Source organism: Tursiops truncatus, chromosome 3, assembly GCF_011762595.2.
Source record: "Tursiops truncatus isolate mTurTru1 chromosome 3, mTurTru1.mat.Y, whole genome shotgun sequence".
Taxonomy (NCBI): domain Eukaryota; kingdom Metazoa; phylum Chordata; class Mammalia; order Artiodactyla; family Delphinidae; genus Tursiops; species Tursiops truncatus.
Window position 1 is genome coordinate 65,987,693 of NC_047036.1, and position 18,334 is coordinate 66,006,026.

The 18,334-nt window shown below is 38.2% G+C and overlaps 1 protein-coding gene across 2 annotated transcripts in view; it reads left to right on the top strand.

Annotated features, from left to right (window-relative positions):
* The window catches only part of XRCC4 (X-ray repair cross complementing 4), a 389,471-nt gene that overhangs the window by 313,372 nt on the left and 57,765 nt on the right, over positions 1 to 18,334 (top strand). Inside the window, exon 8 of one of the 2 annotated variants that reach the window (XM_073802272.1) lies at positions 9,827 to 10,071. The exons of the other annotated variant lie outside the window; for it this stretch is intronic. Within the exon in view, the coding sequence (XP_073658373.1) occupies positions 9,827 to 9,875 (49 nt within the window). The 3' untranslated portion in view covers positions 9,876 to 10,071. Of the gene's footprint in view, positions 1 to 9,826; positions 10,072 to 18,334 lie in introns of those variants that run through there. 2 annotated transcript variants of the gene reach the window in all.

Below are 18,334 nucleotides of genomic sequence, written 5' to 3' on the forward strand. Positions count from 1 at the left end.
ATGAAAGGAAGAGGTTCATATAGAGCAATACAGATAACAGTTTGTCACATGTCCTGAAACATTAATTTTACCTATGCAATGCCTACATGTATATGGATATTGATTGTGTGCAAAACGTATTTCTTACTATGGGTTGCAGTCAAGAAACTTTGAAAGCTTTTTAACAATATATGACAGTGCTATGTTGGTACCTTTAATTGCCCAGAAGTCAGAAGATTGTGTTTGTTATGAAGCTAGTTAGAAGAAATATCTTTAGCAGCATGTGGCAGAAACTGCACATATAGAATTTTTAACTCAGTCAATGCCAAGCTTGCTTGGTTTGGTGGAAAGGATTAAAACCATTACCTAAAAAGGAAAAATCAGGATTATTGATAAATTGCATTTTTATGTGCTACTTCTGCCCACTGTCATTCTGTAAAATTTAAAAAGTCATTTATCATGGAGATAAGTCATATGAATGTATGATACCTTCGAAACATTCTGCATTAAACCTGCCTTCTCAGATGCGAGGGGAAATCCAGCAGTCCTCTGTTGTTCCTCGTGTTTAGCCATGTAGACTACAGGGAAGAGAGCTGTCACCAATCGCCTGAAAAACTAGGTGAATAACTGCCACCTTCTCAGGAGTGTCCTTTGCCCTAAAAGCCTTCAATTCCAGATCATCCGTCTTTAGTTTCTTGGCCACAGAGGCTTCCTGTCTCTCTTTCCAAATTAAGGGCACTCAACAGAGCTGCCACACTGGGCACTAATGAATTCTCTGAGACTAATCTACACAGTAATGAGAACTGGTATCTGTCACTCACTCTCCCAGGAGGTAACAGTTCACACGCCATTACATCACCCTATTAAAATAACTTATTAGCTGTGTTGCTTGTCAGCTACTATTCATTAAGAAGGTGCGACCAAAGAGACATGTATTTGCACAAATGATGAGATTTAATTTGATTTGTTCTCCATTTTGTTTTTATGGCTGAGTGCACACATGCTGTAAGTAAATGTAAGCATTTTATACAGATCATCTGTACCTTAGGGAAGCATCAACACAATTATGACTTTTCACCAATTAGATGAAAAACAAGTTAGATGAGACTCTGCATCCCATTCAAAATGTGTGAGGAACTCGTATACTCCATTCCCTGCATGTTTGTATCCTGTACCCTGCAAGTATTTATATTTTCTCAGAGGCTTTCGTTATAGGCATAATACCATGAAACCATTGATAAATGATTCTGAGAGCTAAATTAGGGAGGGTAATTTTGGATGGAGTAATAGAGAGTTGGTACAATTTTTATCACAAACTCGCCAAATTATGTAAGCATTTCTTTGCTGTTTATTTTTGTCATTGTAATATCTCAGTAAGAGCATGGGCTTTTGTCCTTACATGGAGGTTACTTAAGTCCTGGCTTTTCCTTTTGGTGGTTGGTTGTGTGATCTTAGAGGAAATTACTTAGCTTTTTTATCCTCATTTACTTCATCTGTAAGATGAGAGTAAAATAATATCTATCTCATACCTGAGGTCATTAAGAGGATTAAATGTGTTTAAACAGTGCTTGACCCACAGTAAGTACTGAATAATACCAATTATTATTATCATTATCCAGTCTTCCTCCTTAAAGAAAAAATCAGAGATTTTTTTGCATTTTTGCTATATTTAAAATTTTTCTTTTGATGCAGTTGTCTGAAAACTATCGAGTGTAGTTAAAAAAATATTGGAAAGCAGCATCAATGCTTTAGTAAGCTCAGTGGCCCCAGCAGTTGCCCTGCAGGTCCATCCTCCAACATCGTTCTCTGAAGAAAAGCATTTCTTCCACGTATTGCTATGGCTCTGCCAGTTATTAGCTGTGTGATTATGAGCAAGCTTCTTTAAATCTCCAAGCTTCATGTTCTTCTTCTTTGGAAAGGGGATAATAATACCTCCTTCACTGTATTGCTATGAAGATTAAATCAAATTAAACACACTTTGTAAAACATCTATCACTGTGTCTAGCAGGTGTAAGTATTCAATAACCTGCAATTGTAATGATTATTATTACTCATAATGCCACTCACTGACCCATCATCTGTAAGAACAGTTCTGAATTACTTTCTAACAGTTGCATAGATTCAGGCTCTAGCGTCCCCACCCTTGCCTAGTCTCTCTTGTGTCCTCCAAAGCCAGCAGTCCCAGGAGGCTGCCTGGAAGTGCACTTATTATAGAACAGAGCTTTTCAAACTAGACCATGTCATACTTAAATAGAATCGATAATTTTGGCCTCATTTGCTCAACATTAGAGCAAACTATACAAAGTAGCCTATGTTAGTGTCCTAGTTGTTTTATCATTATATCATTAATTGGATTAAGTACTATTTTTAAATGTTTTAGAATAACATTTGTATTCATATAATCGGTGAACAACATAAATCACTCACAGGCTTTCAAAACTACTGGAATTAAAAGGATATTCCAAAAGTATCAATCACATAAGGACAATTATTCTATGACATAATAGGTTGAAGAAGAGATTTGATAATTTTGTATTTTTCAGAGTCAAGCTAAATTCATGAACAACTGGCAATTAAAATTGTACTCAAATGCTATTTAAAACAAACCAGATTCTTTCCTGCACTTTGGGACTTGGCATGAGAATGTTCTGGGGAGTTTTATAGCCGCATGGTGCATACAAAATGAGGTGCTGAGTTTCCGTCATTCTGCATGAAATATGTCTTTCCAGATTTGTGTTTCCCACAAATCTTATCATAGTTTTCTAAAATGCAGTATAGTTTGGTTAAAAGCAAATTCTTCATAACAATCTTGAAAATACATATAAAGAGTTATCTCCACTTTTATTTTTCTTGTCTAGACTAAAACATCCTTAATAGATAGCTCACCATCTTAAATTAGAATAATAATAATAATAGTAATATGGTAATAATAGCAAATACTTCTTCCCTACTTCTACATCCTGCATAAGCCGCTTACACATATTAAGTCATTTAATCCTCATAGCAACCCTATGAGGTAGGTACTATTTTTGACTCCATTTTACATTGCAGGAAAGTGAGCCCAGAGGAGTAAAGTAACTTGCTGAAGGTCACACAGAAAGTGGAAGAACCATGACTCAGATATCAGATTTTTACCCTAAAATATCATCTGGCTAAAATTGTTATGTGGTCAAAACTTACTCATCAATGTCACTTGTGGCACATCAGTTGGTGATGAAGAGCCCTGTCTTGGAATGCAGTACTCGTATATAATTCCTAACTAGGAAGAAAAATTCCTTCTTTTCTATGGCCTGGTTTCTCTCAAACTAAGCTAAATTTCTTTCCTGTTTGCATGATCTGGGCTAATTTACATGACTAGTTTAGATAAAGCAAGTAAGAGAAGATACTGTTAAAAATCACATTAGTATAAATTTCTAACTCAAAATTGAATCGTTTATTGGCATTTGAAAGCAGCATGGTGACTGTATCAAGCTAATCAAAAAACGATATAGGTCTTTTAGAAAAAGCTGGTTACAGGGATAGTGTAATTGACCCTCTTACATGCAGCAGCCATGTGGTTTGGGAGCTGACCCTAATTCTGGAGGCAGGTTCTGATTTGACTAAGCCAATTATAATAATCCCATCTTCCTTGCCAGCATTTCTTGAGGAACCAGTGCTTAAACCAATCAGAATACAGCATTCCCCTGGCTGTCATTTGCTGAAGAATGAGTGACCTAAGTTGGCCCAGTCAGACTCAATGGAGGGACTTACAGTTGAGAGGAGCTGCCTTTACTCCCACTGGAGAAAGAGATGTGGGATGAAGTTAATACTGTGGACAAGATAGAAGAACGAGAAAGAACCTGGATGTTTGATGACATTCTTTTTTTTTTTTTTTTTTGCGGTATGCGGGCCTCTTACTGTAGTGGCCTCTCCCGTTGCGGAGCACAGGCTCCGGACGCGCAGGCTCAGCGGCCATGGCTCACGGGACCAGCCGCTCCGCGGCATGTGGGATCTTCCCGGACCGGGGCACGAACCCGTGTCCCATGCATCAGCAGGCAGACTCTCAACCACTGCGCCACCAGGGAAGCGCTGATGACATTCTTAAGTTGCTAAATCCACCAGCCCTGAAGGCCACACTACCTTGAACTTCATCTTGAAGGAAAAAATACATTTTTTATTACAGTTTAAGTTTGTTTTAAGTCTGGCTTTCTGTTAATTTTTGCAGCTCAAGCACAGCTAGGAAACACATTTTCACCCCTTAGCACCTGCCCGATAGTCTTGGTTTGAAAGGGGAAGTTGGATCTGTGCATTTTACATCATTGATAATTTGGTTCAAACATATGAACTGACCCAGATTCATATCTATATTTATTAAGCACATAATGTAACACATGCCAATAAAACAATGTAGACACTTCCGTATACATTATCTAGAAGTACCTTCGCAACAGACTCAGGGAGAGAGAGATCATTATCTGCATTTTTAGGTGAATAAGTAGAATTCAGAGTGGTTATGTTACTTTCCTCCCATCACACTATTACTTGTTGGAAAATTCTTACTTGAGTTCAGGTCTTTCAAATCCAGTTTCCATTACCCTGGCACTTTGATTCAGTGCAGGAAAGATTGGGATGCATGAAGAACTCCACATTGTATCATTTGGAGGCAATTTCTTTTCATGGGATAGACCCCTACTTACTACCATGAACCTTATACTCTAACACGTTTTTTCCCCTGTTGTATCTTGTGGAAAATTACCAAAATCATCGTGTGTGTAACATTCTATAATTCTATGAAAATTGAAGTAGAAATATCTATTCTGGCATAACTAACACATTTCTGAAGTTTCTTTGCAGTCACATAATAAAATTATGTGTATATATATGTATGAATATATATATATAATATAGAGAGAGAGATGGTATATCTGAAGCATATTTAATTTAGCTTTAAATTTCTTTATTGTCTCACGATTCTCCCTTTCTTGGATTTGCTAACTTAAAACATTCTAATGCCATTCTAAATGGGAACTATTCCTTATTCATTCTAGGGCCGCATGCTGAATTAGGTTTGAATAACATAGTAAATAAAGATGATTATCACACAAGAGAGTGAAACAACCCGGTGTCAATCTCAGATGACAAGATCTCTGTAGAGCTCTGCTTTTAAAAGCCTGAAGTTCTTCAGAAAGTGCTACTGCAGATTCTCTTGATTCTTATAAAATAATTTGTCTGGAAAGATAAAAACTCAAATAATCAAAAATTTTCCTCTTCCTCTCCCATCCAGCACTTTCTCTTGAGTGTTTCTTTTAAAGCCAAGATAACTTGCATTTGTTGCAGTTTTGGACTTTAGCATGAAATTAATTTTTACCATAGCCAACAACTGGTGTTCAAGCCCAAGTGTGGCATGCAAATTGTCCAGAGATGTTGTAAACCTAGATCTCAACCATAAGGCTGGGGAAACATAGAACTTGGGGAAGCAGGATAAGTTCAGGCTTTGACCAGTCATACTAGCAATGATTTAACTCAGCGGTCCCTAACCTTTTTGGAACCAGAGACCGGTTTCCTGGAAGACAATTGTTCCACGGATGGGGGAGGGGGATGGTTCAGGCAGTAATGCTAGCGATGGGGAGAGATGGGGAGCCATGGGGAGCGGCAGATGAAGCTTCCCTTGCTTGCCGCCGCTCGCCTCCTGCTGCGCAGCCCCATTCCAACAGGCCACGGACCAGTACCAGTCCATGGCCCGGGGGTTGGGGAATCCCTGACTTAACTTCAAGGAGCTCAGTACGAACTAACAGGCATTGTAAGGCTGCCCAGAGTGTGCTGGGCTGAATAGAAATTCCATTGGATATTGATAGGTCATATGTATTCCATGGATAGTAAATACTCTATGGATAATAAGTATTCCATGGACACAGGATGTAGGATTGCCTAAATTTATTTATCCGAAGAACCTGTGTGTGTGTGTGTCTCTGTGTGTGTGTGTGTGTGTGTGTGTGTGTGTGTGTCTGTGTGTAGCATCTTAGCAGACCAGTGCTCTGTAAAACACACGTGGGGAAGTGTAAAACACACCGTACAAAAGGGCTCCATTTGAAAGAGGTTAACTACATGAAAATAAAGAGGATACAATGGAGAAAACTTATTTCTTTTTAACTATTTTTGTTTGGAAGTTTTACTTTGAATCTTTTCATTGAAATAATAGCATTTTGTATAGTGTAAATACTACTTTTTTCTAAATAAACCCCTCTCCATTTCTTCTTTTTACTCTTAAGGAAACTCTGAGAGGATAATTAGGACAGTTGTATTCTATTTTACAGTTGAAGAAACTGATGCCGAGAGAAGTAAATGCCTTTTACACTTAACATAGGCTAGGTAAGGGCATTGGAAAACTAGGGCCAAATCTGGTTTGCAGCTTATTTTTGTGTAGTCTGGAACTAAGAATTGTTTTAAAGGCTTGTTAAGAAAAATAAAAAGTGGAATATTTGCTATCTGGCCTTTTACCAAAAAAGTATGCCAACCTCTGGACTAAGTTATGCTGTGGTAACAAACAATACTTATATCTCAGTGGTTTTGTCAGGCAAAAATGCATTTCTTGCTGACACTGCATGTCCAACACAGGCTGCTGGGAGTGTCTGCTTCCAGATCACTCAGGAAGCCAGACTGACAGAGACCTGGTGTCATTATATGCTTCTACGGCTGCCACAGCCGCTGGAAGGGAATATGATGAGGTGAACACTGGCTCTCAAAATTTCCACCTGGGCGTGAAACATACCACTTCTGCTCACGTTTCACCGGCCAAGCAAGTCACATGGTGTCATCTCACTTCAAAGGGACGGGGAAATGCTGTCCTACCTTGTGTGTACAAGAAGGAAATCTAAAAATATTTGGTGAACAATCGCACTAATACAGGGTACACATACTTGCACACACACATGTGTGTAGAAAGCTAATTCAAGAAACTATATCCTGTGAAACTTGATTTATTGATCATCTCTCTCTCTCTCTCTCTCTCTCTCTCTATATATATATATATATACATACATATATGTATGTGTGTAGCTATCTCTATTATATATATAGAAATCTCTATTATATATAATTCTTATCCTATATATAATTCTATATATATATCTCAACATATAATAGTTATCTCTTTATATAGGTAGACCTATGTATCTATCTGTTGACATATTAACATTAGAAGGAAACCTACAGCTGATTCTAAGGAAACTTTTTATTTTATAAAGACAGGTGAGGTTAATAGTGACAGATCCAAAGTGCAAGACTCTTACCAATTTTTAGGTTCCCGATAATCTCTTGAGTACTTCTTCCTGTACATTATACTTCTCCTTTTCTAAGTAAAACCTTATATCATTTTGAAATCATGCTAGATAGATTTTTATATGGTCTCATGTTGGAAGTATTTGCTCTGTGTGACAAAGAGAAGTCTGCCTACCCCCAACCCCCGCCCTCCCCACACACGCAGCGAAGAACAATCTTGGTTTCCAAGAGTCATTGTGAATTGACAGTGTCCTTACTACATGCCTGCATGCACAAGGTCAAACTGTGCTCTGAAATAATCCCACACCTGAGAGCACAGTGGCCACACCCTTCCTGGCTCAGTGGCAAAGCAAGAAAATTTGGGGTGATAAAGAAGTGAAGGAATCATTTTTTTCCTCTTCATGTATGTGTCCTTCCTTCAACCAGAGGTTATTGGTGGGTTTGTCTCCTTCCATCTTCAGCCCTTTCTCTTTACTCAGGAGATGCCAAATGAGAGAAACATAAATTGTGAAGTTTCTTAACCATACACTTGGCCATTCCATCCTTGTACACTTTGTCCCCAGAGAGCTATTACTTCCAAAATGGCAAGTTACAAATAACCAATTCCTGGGGAGGGGGAAAACCGCTGAAAGGGACAATTTCTTTTCAGGAGAATAAATCATAATATTTAAAAAGGGGAGATCTTGGAAAAAGCCATCAGTGGAAGAGTCCAAACAGGTCTTCCATCTGTGTTTGGGGAACAGTTAAAAGCAATATGTGGGAAGTCAAACAAAAATGGAGAGCAGAGATTTTCTTTGCTTATTTATTTTTTTTAAAGGATGTTTGTTTAAGGAAAGTATGCGTGGGGGCAGGAAGGGGGAGAGCCATGGCTCCAGTGAAAGAGATGAGTCTTGGTGAGACAAATACCAGCAGTAGTTCAAAGGACTTCTTGGCATGAAGATAGTAAATAAACTAAAAAGGCAATTTTCGTAAAAAATATTTGCCCAGCCATAGAGGGAAGACAGTGAAATTGTAAGGTTGCTGCTGAATAATTAAATCCATCATGTAGGGCTCAACTCGTGAACATCACTGATATCCATCTCTGTTGGTCTCTGGCTTTTTCCGTTTTTTTCTCTGAAAGTCTCCATATTTCCATTGAATTTCTTCTGGAATTAACCTGTACCTCTGAGAAATGTGATTAAGCTGCTTTTAAAAGCCCCTGGTTTCCATCAGGAAAGAGAAAATATAAATGCAAAGAGAGTGCAATAGCTCCTAGCTCTATTTCCAAGGCATTTGGATGTCAGCAAGTTGGAGAATAAAGTAAGGAAGGCATTTTATCAGACACTATGGAAAGTGATGCAGAAATCCCAGAGAAGATGGCAACTTTTTTTTTTTAAAGGAGCACGAACATCCAGTTATAAAGGCTACATTTTGGTTAAAGATTATGTCTGCTGAAATGAAAAGAGTTGGAAGAATCATTTTACATGACTTTGTTGGCTCATGAATATAAACAACTTAAATATATTGTAAGCTTTTACTTTGAAAGGAACCAGTAATACTTTTATTATTTGTCTTCAAAGAGAAACAAGTTTAAGATTCTCAGTTTTTCACTGATAAAATTACAGGCTATCCGGTTCTCTATGAAGATGATAAAGGAACTTATATAAAATTTTATCCCCACATATTTAAACCTTTCTTATTGTTGTAAATTCAAGTCAATATATGAAAGTTAAAACATAGCTCATATTTGGACTGAAATTAAACTTATTTCAAAGAAAATATTCAAATATACAATGTATCATTCAATTTCAGAAAACAGAAAGTCTTCAGACTTTACATATTGCAGGCTTTATATGTTAGTGGATCATACTTAATCACTGAAGGGTTAATATTCTATGCATACTGTAATTAAAAATCAATAGATTTCTAAGCCACCTTGTTCTCAAATGTGCCAGATGAGGCAAACATTTCACTTCTGTAAAAATAACTTTCTAATTTTGAAGCATTAGTTGAGCCTCCCATCAAGAAATTCTGTGGTGTTTGTTCATTTATCTAAGGTATTTTTTTTCAGACTCATGAATATTTATGAACTACTGGGTTCAACTGAGTGTTATAAGAAGTGAGAGGTAGTGTCTTCCAGATGTAAAGGGTGCTTTTAATTCTATTGCTTCTCCAGATATTCACTGGCATCTTGTCATGCTTGAATGAGCCATTCAAAGTAGAGCTGCCATCTAATCGAAGTACCTGAAGTGCAAAGACGAGAGGAGAATTTAATGAAGCATAAATTGTCTGTTCGCTTGGAGATACAGACTCCTTTACCATAGCACAATTAAATAAAGCATAGTGAAGGCTTCCATTAATCAACCCCAGCCACCTTCTGTTTTGCAGACACGAAACCTACAAGATCAATTAATGTCTTTATTATGAAGTGTGATGCATGGACAGTAAATGTATTCTCTGTGTGTGTGTGTGTGTGTGTGTGTGTGTGCGTGCGTGTGTGCGTGTGTGTGTGTGTGTGTGTGTGTGTGTGTGTGTGTGTGTGTTTATAATCAAGAGTGTACTTTGGGCTTCCCTGGTGGCGCAGTGGTTAAGAATCTGTCTGCCAATGCAGGGGACACGGGTTCGATCCCTGGCCTGGGAAGATGCCACGGAGCAACTAAGCCTGTGTGTCACAACTACTGAGCCTGCGCTCTAGAGCCCGTGAGCCACAACTACTGAAGCCCGCGTGCCTAGAGCCCATGCTCCCCAACAAGAGAAGCCACTGCAATGAGGAGCCCATGCACCACAAGGAAGAGTAGCCCCCGCTCACCGCAACTAGAGAAAGCCCACAAGCAACGATGAAGACCCAACGCAGCCAAAAATAAATTAATTAATTCAAAAAAAAAAAAAAGAGTGTACCATGACAAAATGTACCACTCTGGTGGGGGATATGCGGGAGGATAGTGGGGGGAGGTTGAACATGTAGGTTCAGTGGATAAAAAGGAATTCTTTGTATATTCCACTCAATTTTGTTGTGAACATATGACTGCTCTAAAAATGAAGTCTATTTTAAAATATGAAAAAAATAAATAAATAAAAGAGCCTACCATGTATAAGACACTCTGTTCAGTGCTGGTAGAGGATACTAAGATTAATCAAAATGGTCCCACCAGCTATAGGAAACAGTAGCCCTTATCAGGTACCAACAAACTGGCTTATTGTTTAACAAACAAAAAAAAAGTCATTATGCAGCTCTTCAGGCTAAGGCTGTGAAAAGTGCAGGCATTGGAATTTGGAGGAATGGCAACTAGAGTGGCTCAATGGAAAAAACCTCAGCTATTTTTGGGATAATGAACTTTCTTCTGGTTGTGAACTGTATTGAATTTCTTAGTCTTATGGGTGTGTCCATGGGTGACTATGAGCAAGAAAGTCAGAAGCTTAGTCATTAGGGGGAGAGAAAGCAGAGGGCTGTGGCAGGAGTAGCAATGGTCAAGTACACACTCTCCCCACTTGTAATTCTATGGGAACCAAGCAGCTCAAGACATGGAAATGACAACTGGCTGAGAGACCAACCAAGTTCAGAAAATGGGAATGGCAACCAAGAGATCTAAAAATCTGCCAATAACATGCTATTCATTCACATATGCTGTTCATTCTTTATTTTAGAAACTATTTCTTGAGGACCTATACATATATGTAAAGCATTTGGGGTGCTAGTCACCAGGTATATAGTAGTGAACAAGATTGACATGCTTCCTGCCTTTTTGTCATTGATAATCTAGTGGTGAATGGTTGGCTCTTTGTGCCAGGAGACTGTATCACCTGCCACTTTTCCTTTTACCATCACAGAGCTCCAGGATCCAGTTCAGGATCATTCATTGCATTTAGTTGTTATATCTCTTTATAGACTTCTTCCATCTCGAATAGTTCTTCACTCTTCCTTTCATTTTCTTGACCTTGACTCTTTGAAAAATACAGGCATGTTATTTCATAGAATGTCCCTTAATTTTGGTTGTCTCATGCTTCCTTACAATTAGAATCTTGTTTTCCTTCCATGGCTATATAGATTGGTCCTCAGCCTAAGACTCAAGGGGACCCTTCTGCAGATCCAGAGCTTTCTCTCTGTGCAGTTCCTTCCTCTACTAACTCTGTTGCATGAATTCTAACTCCTTGGCTTTCCTAAACTCTGATCTCTATCTCCTGAACTCAGTGAAACCAACATGCTTTGCACATTGCACATTGTACTGTGCTGTAACCTGTAAACTACCTCCAGGAAATAAGCTCTCCCCTTTCTTGCCCTTCTCTGGGATAATGGTATGTTGATTCCTGTTGTCCAATGTCTTAAAATTATTGTTTCACATGTTTTGTCATGTTCTCTGATTGTTTAAGAAGAAAGGATTTATTTGGTTCTTGTACCCTATCATGACCAGAAGACGAAGTCTATTATTGTCTTCTGACAATTGAAACTACAGCATAAAAATTTAGTGAGTTGACAGATGCTAAACGCCTAGGATGACTGTAGTTTCCTTCTTCAAGTGTATGTGTCTGGAACCTAGATCTTGCTCCTGATCAGCTACTCCAAGCCATGCTCCCATTTTACCACTACATTCTCTGCAAATTGCCCCAAGGGCCCACACCTCCCAGATTAAGCAGCAGCCACCTCTTCTCAGTTACCTGCCATTGTGACCACATCCTCCTTGCAGGTGCCCCAAAGCACCACAGGACTGCAGAACCAAAAAGTGGACACATTTGCCTCAAGATATCAATAAAGCCAGCCCTGATGATGGGAGAGCAGGTTGATCACAATGGACTGTGCATAACACCCAGACAATGTGTGAATCTATTATTGCTGGAACTACAAAACTGGCTACAGACAAGAGTGACACCCATTTGTTTGACTTCCTTGAGACTCATTTCAAGCAGATGAAATCCATTTTAAAAATGAATGATTATATAATAAACTTGTGTAAGACAGGGGTTCAGGAATCTGGCATCACAGTATGTACCTTTGACAAGCACACCCTGGGAGACAGTGACAATAAGCATGAAGCCTCAGGCTGGCTTCCTACGGCTAATGGGGATGACTTTCCATGATGAATAATGCCGTGCATTCACATTTGTGCCATCTTTACACTTTCTGTGAGCTTTACCAAAGGGACCACCTCTGCTTTCTTCCCATGTTGGAAGAAATTGGAAAAATTGGACGAGTCTTTTCAATAAAGAATTATGGTACAAAAAAAAAATGTCCTGATGGGTCCCAACTGTGTGGCAGGGGATGATCCCCCATTCCAACACCTGCGGGTACATGCACAGAATGCCCGTGGTGCCAGGGAGCTCCTGAAGGGACTTCAGCAGCCACAACCACAGGACAAACTCTAACCATGTGGCTGACAGGGTCTTGGTGCTCCAGCTGGCTGTCAGGCCTGAGCCTCTGAGGTGGGAGAGGCAAGTTCAGGACATGGGACCACCAGAGATTTCTGAGCCCCATGTAATATCAATTGGTGAGAGTGCTCCCAGAGATCTCCAACTCAACACTAGGACCCAGCTCCACTCAATGACCAGCAAGCTCCAGTGCTAGACACCCCATACCAAACAACTAACAAGACAGGAACACAACCCCACCCATTAACAGAGAGGCTGCCTAAAATCATAATAAGTCCACAGACTTATTATGTCCAAATAATAAGTCCACAGACCCCAAATCACACCACCAGATGTGGTCCCACCCACCAGAAAGACAAGATCCAACCTCATCCACCAGAACACAGGCACCAGTCCCCTCCACCGGGAAGCCTACACAACCCACTGAACCAACCTTAACCACTGGGGGCAGACACAAAAAACAACGGGAACTATGAACTTACAGCCTGCGAAAAGGAGACCCCAAAGACAGTAAGTTATGCAAAATGAGAAGACAGAGACATACACAGCAGATGAAGGAGCAAGTTAAAGACCCACCAGACCAAACAAATGAAGAGGAAATAGGCAGTCTACCTGAAAAAGAATTCAGAATAATGATAGTAAAGATATCCAAAATCTTGGAAATAGAATGATGAAAATACAAGAAATATTTAACAAGGACCTAGAAGAACTAAAGAGCAAACAAACAATGGTGAACAACACAATAAGTGAAATTGAAAATTCTCTAGAAAGAATCAATTGCAGAATAACTGAGGCAGAAGAATGGATAAGTGACCCGAAACATAAAATAATGGAAATAACTACCACAGAGCAGAATAAAGAAAAAGGAATGAAAAGAATTGAGGAAAGTCTCAGAGACTTCTAGGACAACATTAAATGCCCCAACATTTGAATTATAGGGGTCCCAGAAGAAGAAGACAAAAAGAAAGGGAATGAGAAAATATTTGAAGAGATTATAGTTGAAAACTTCCCTAATATGGGAAAGGAAATAATCAAGTTCAGGAATGACAGAGAGTCCCATACAGGATAAATCCAAGGAAAAATACACAAGACACATATTAATCAAACTATCAAAAATTAGATACAAAGAAAAAATATTGAAAACAACAAGGGAAAAGCAACAAATAACATACAAGGGCATCCCCATAAGGTTAACAGGTGATCTTTCAGCAGAAACTCTGCAAGCCAAAAGGGAGTGGCAGGACATATTTAAAGTGATGAAAGGGAAAAACCTACAACCAAGTTTACTCTACCCAGCAAGGATCTCATTCAGATCTGACACAGAAATTTAAAACTTTACAGTCAAGCAAAAGCTGAGAGAATTCAGCACCACCAAACCAGCTTTACAACAAATGCTAATGGAACTTCTCTAGGCAGGAAGCACAAGGGAAGGAAAAGACCTACAATAAGAAACCCAAAACAATTAAGAAAATGGTAATAGGAACATACATATTGATAATTACCTCAAATGTAAATGGATTAAATGCTCCAACCAAGAGACATAGACTGGCTGAATGGATTCAAAAACAAGACCTGTATATATGCTGTCTACAAGAGACCCACATCAGACCTAGGGACACATACAGACTGAAAGTGAGGGGGTGGAAAACGATACTCCATGCAAATGGAAATCAAAAGAAAGCTGGAGTAGCAATTCTTATATCAGACAAAATAGATTTAAAATAAAGACTATTGCAAGAGACAAAGAAGGACACTACATAATGATCAAAGGATCAATCCAAGAAGATGATATAACAATAGTAAATATTTATGCACCCAACATAGGAGCACCTCAATACATAAGACAAATGCTAACAGCCATAAAAGAGGAAATTGACAGTAACACAATCATAGTAGGGGACTTTAACACCCCACTTTCACCAATGGACAGATCAACCAAAATGAAAATAAATAAGGAAACACAAGCTTCAAATGACACATTAAACAAGATGGCTTTAACTGATATTTATATGACATTCCATCCAAAAACAACAGAATACACTTTCTTCTCAAGTGCTCATGGAACATTCTCCAGGATAGATCATACCTTGGGTCACAAGTCAAGCCTTGGTAAATTTAAGGAAACTGAAATCATATCAAGTATCTTTTCTGACCAGAACGCTATGAGAGTACATATCAATTACAGGAAAATAACTGTAAAAAATACAAACACATGGAGGCTAAACAATACACTACTAAATAACCAAGAGGTCACTGCAGAAATCAAAGAGGAAGTAAAGAAATACCTAGAAACAAATGACAATGGCAACACAACGACCCAAAACCTATGGGATGCAGCAAAAGCAGTTCTAAGAGGGAAGTTTATAGCAATAAAATCCTACCTCAAGAAACAAGAAAACTCTCAGATAAACAACCTAATCTACTCCTAAAGCAATTAGAGAAAGAAGAACAAAAAACCCCAAAGTTAGCAGAAGGAAAGAAATCATAAAGATCAGATCAGAAATAAATGAAAAGGAAATGAAGGAAATGATTGCAAAGAGAATAAAACTAAAAGGTGGTTCTTTGAGAAGATAAAAAAAATGATAAACGATTAGCCAGACTCATCAAGAAAAAAGGGAGAAGACAAATCAACAATTAGAAAAGAAAAAGGATAAGTAACAACTGACACTGCAGAAATACAGAGGATCATGAGAGATTACTACAAACAACTGTATGCCAATAAAATGGACAACCTGGAAGAAATGGACAAATTCTTAGAAAAGCACAACTTTCTGAGACTGAACCAGGAAGAAATAGAAAATATAAACAGACCAATCACAAGCACTGAAATTGGAATGGTGATTAAAAATCTCTCAACAAACAAAAGCCCAGAACCAGATGGCTTAACAGGTGAATTCTTTCAAACATTTACAGAAGAGCTAACAGCTATCCTTCTCAAACTCTTCCAAAATATAGCAGAGGGAGGAACACTCCCAAACTCATTCTATGAGGCCACCATCACCCTGATACCAAAACCAGACAAAGATGTCACAAAGAAGGAAAACTACAGGCCAATATCACTGATGAACATAGATGCAAACAAAATACTAGCAAACAGAATCCAACAGCAACTTACAAGGATAGTACACCATGATCAAGTGGGGTTTATCCCAGGAATGCAAGGATTCTTTACACAAATCAATCAATGTGATAAATCATATTAACAAATTGAAGGAGAAAAACCATATGATCATCTCAATAGATGCAGAAAATCTTTCGACAAATTCAACACCCATTTATGATAAAAATGCTCCAGAAAGTAGGCATAGAGGGAACTTACTCCAACATAATAAAGGCTGTATATGATAAACCCACAGTCTACATCGTTCTCAATGGTGAAAAACTGAAACCATTTCCTCTAAGATCAGGAACAAGACAAGATTCCCACTCTCACCACTATTATTCAACATAGTTTTGGAAGTTTTAGCCACAGCAATCAGAGAAGAAAAAGAAATAAAAGGAATCCAAATTGGAAAAGAAGAAGTAAAGCTGCCACTGTTTGCAGATGACATGATACTATACATAGAGAATCCTAAAGACTCTACCAGAAAACTACTTGAGCTAATCAATGATTTTGGTAAAGTATCAGGATACAAAATTAATGCACAGAAATCTCTTGCATTCCTATACACGAATGATAAAAAATCTGAAAGACAAATCTGCATTTACCATTGCAGCAAAAAGAATAAAATACCTAGGAATAAACCTACCTAAGGGGACAAAAGACCTGTATGCAAAAAACTATAAGACACTGATGAAAGAAATTAAATATGATACAAACAGATGGCTAGATATACCATGTTCTTGGATTGGAAAAATCAATATTGTGAAAATGACTATACTACCGAAAGCAATCTACAGATTCAATGCAATCCCTATCAAGCTACCAGTGTCATTTCTCATAGAACTAGAACAAGAAATTTTACAATTTGTATGGAAGCACAAAGACCCCAAATATCCAAAGCAATATTGAGGGAAAAAAACGGAGCTGGAGGAATCAGGCTCCCAGACTTCAGACTATACTACAAAGCTACAGTAATCAAGACTGTATGGTACTGGCACAAAAATGGAAATATAGATTAATGGAACAGGATAGAAAGCCCAGAGATAAATCCATGCACATATTGTCACCTTATTTTTGATAAAGGAGGCAAGAATATACAATGGAGAAAAGGCCGCCTGTTCAATAAGTGGTTCTTATTGTCCAGTGGAAAACTGGACAGCTACATGTAAAAGAATGAAGTAGAACACTCCCTAACACCATACACAAAAATAAACTAAAAATGGATTAAAGACCTAAATGTAAGGTCAGGCACTATAAATCTCTTAGAGGAAAACATAGGCAGAACACTCTATGACATAAATCACAGCAAGGTCCTTTTTCATCCACCTCCTAGAGAAATGGAAATAAAAATAAAAATTAAAAAATGGGACCTAATGAAACTTAAAAGCTTTTGCACAGCAGAGGAAACCATAAACAAGACGAAAAGACAACTCTCAGAATGGGAGAAAATATTTGCAAATGAAGCAACTGACAAAGGATTCATCTCCAAAATATACAAGCAGCTCATAAAGCTCAATATCAAAAAAAAAAAAAAAAAATCCAAAACAATCCAGTTAAAAAATGTGCAGAAGACCTAACTGGACATTTCTCCAAAGAAGTTATACAGATTGCCAGCAAACACATGAAAGGATGCTCAACAATACTAATCACTGGAGAAATGCAAATCAAAACTACAATGAGGTATCACCTCACACCAGTCAGAATGGCCATCATCAAAAAATCTACAAACAATAAATGCTGGAGAGGGTGTGGAGAAAAGGGAACTATCTTGCACTGTTGGTGGAAATGTAAGTTGATACAGCCACTATGGAGAACAGTATGGAGGTTCCTTAAAAAACTAAAAATAGAACTACCATATGACCCAGCAATCCCACTACTGGGCATATACCCTAAGAAAACCATAATTCTAAAAGAGTCATGTACCACAATGTTCATTGCAGCTCTGTTTACAATAGCCAGGACATGGAAGCAACCTAAGTGTCCATCGACGGATGAATGGATAAAGAAGATGTGGCACATATATACAATGGAATATTGCTCAGCTCTAAAAAGAAATGAAATTGATTTATTTGTAGTGAGGTGGATGGACCTAGAGTCTGTCATACAGAGTGAAGTAAGTCGGAAAGAGAAAAACAAATACCTTATGCTAACAGATATATATGGAATCTAAAAAAATTAAAAATAAAAAAAATGGTTCTGAAGAACCTAGGGGCAGGACAGGAACAAAGATGCAGAGGTAGAGAATGGACTTGAGGACATGGGGAGGGGGAAGGGTAAGCTGGGACAAAGTGAGGGAGTGACATGGACACATATACACTACCAAATGTAAAATAGATAGCTAGTGGGAAGCAGCCGCATAGCACAGGGAGATCAGCTTGGTGCTTTGTGACCACCTAGAGGGGTGGGATAGGGAGGGTGGGAGGGAGATGTAAGAGAGAGGAGATACGGGGATATAAATATACGTATAGCTGATTCACTTTGTTATACAGCAGAAACTAACACAACAATGTAAAGCAATTATACTCCAAAAAAGATGTTAAATAAGTAACTAAATAAGTGCAAATGAAAAAAAAAATCTACTAACTTACTGTACAAAAAATGTTAAACAAATTTGTAGCAGAGGTTAACAAATTTTACATAGTAGTTGATTATTGG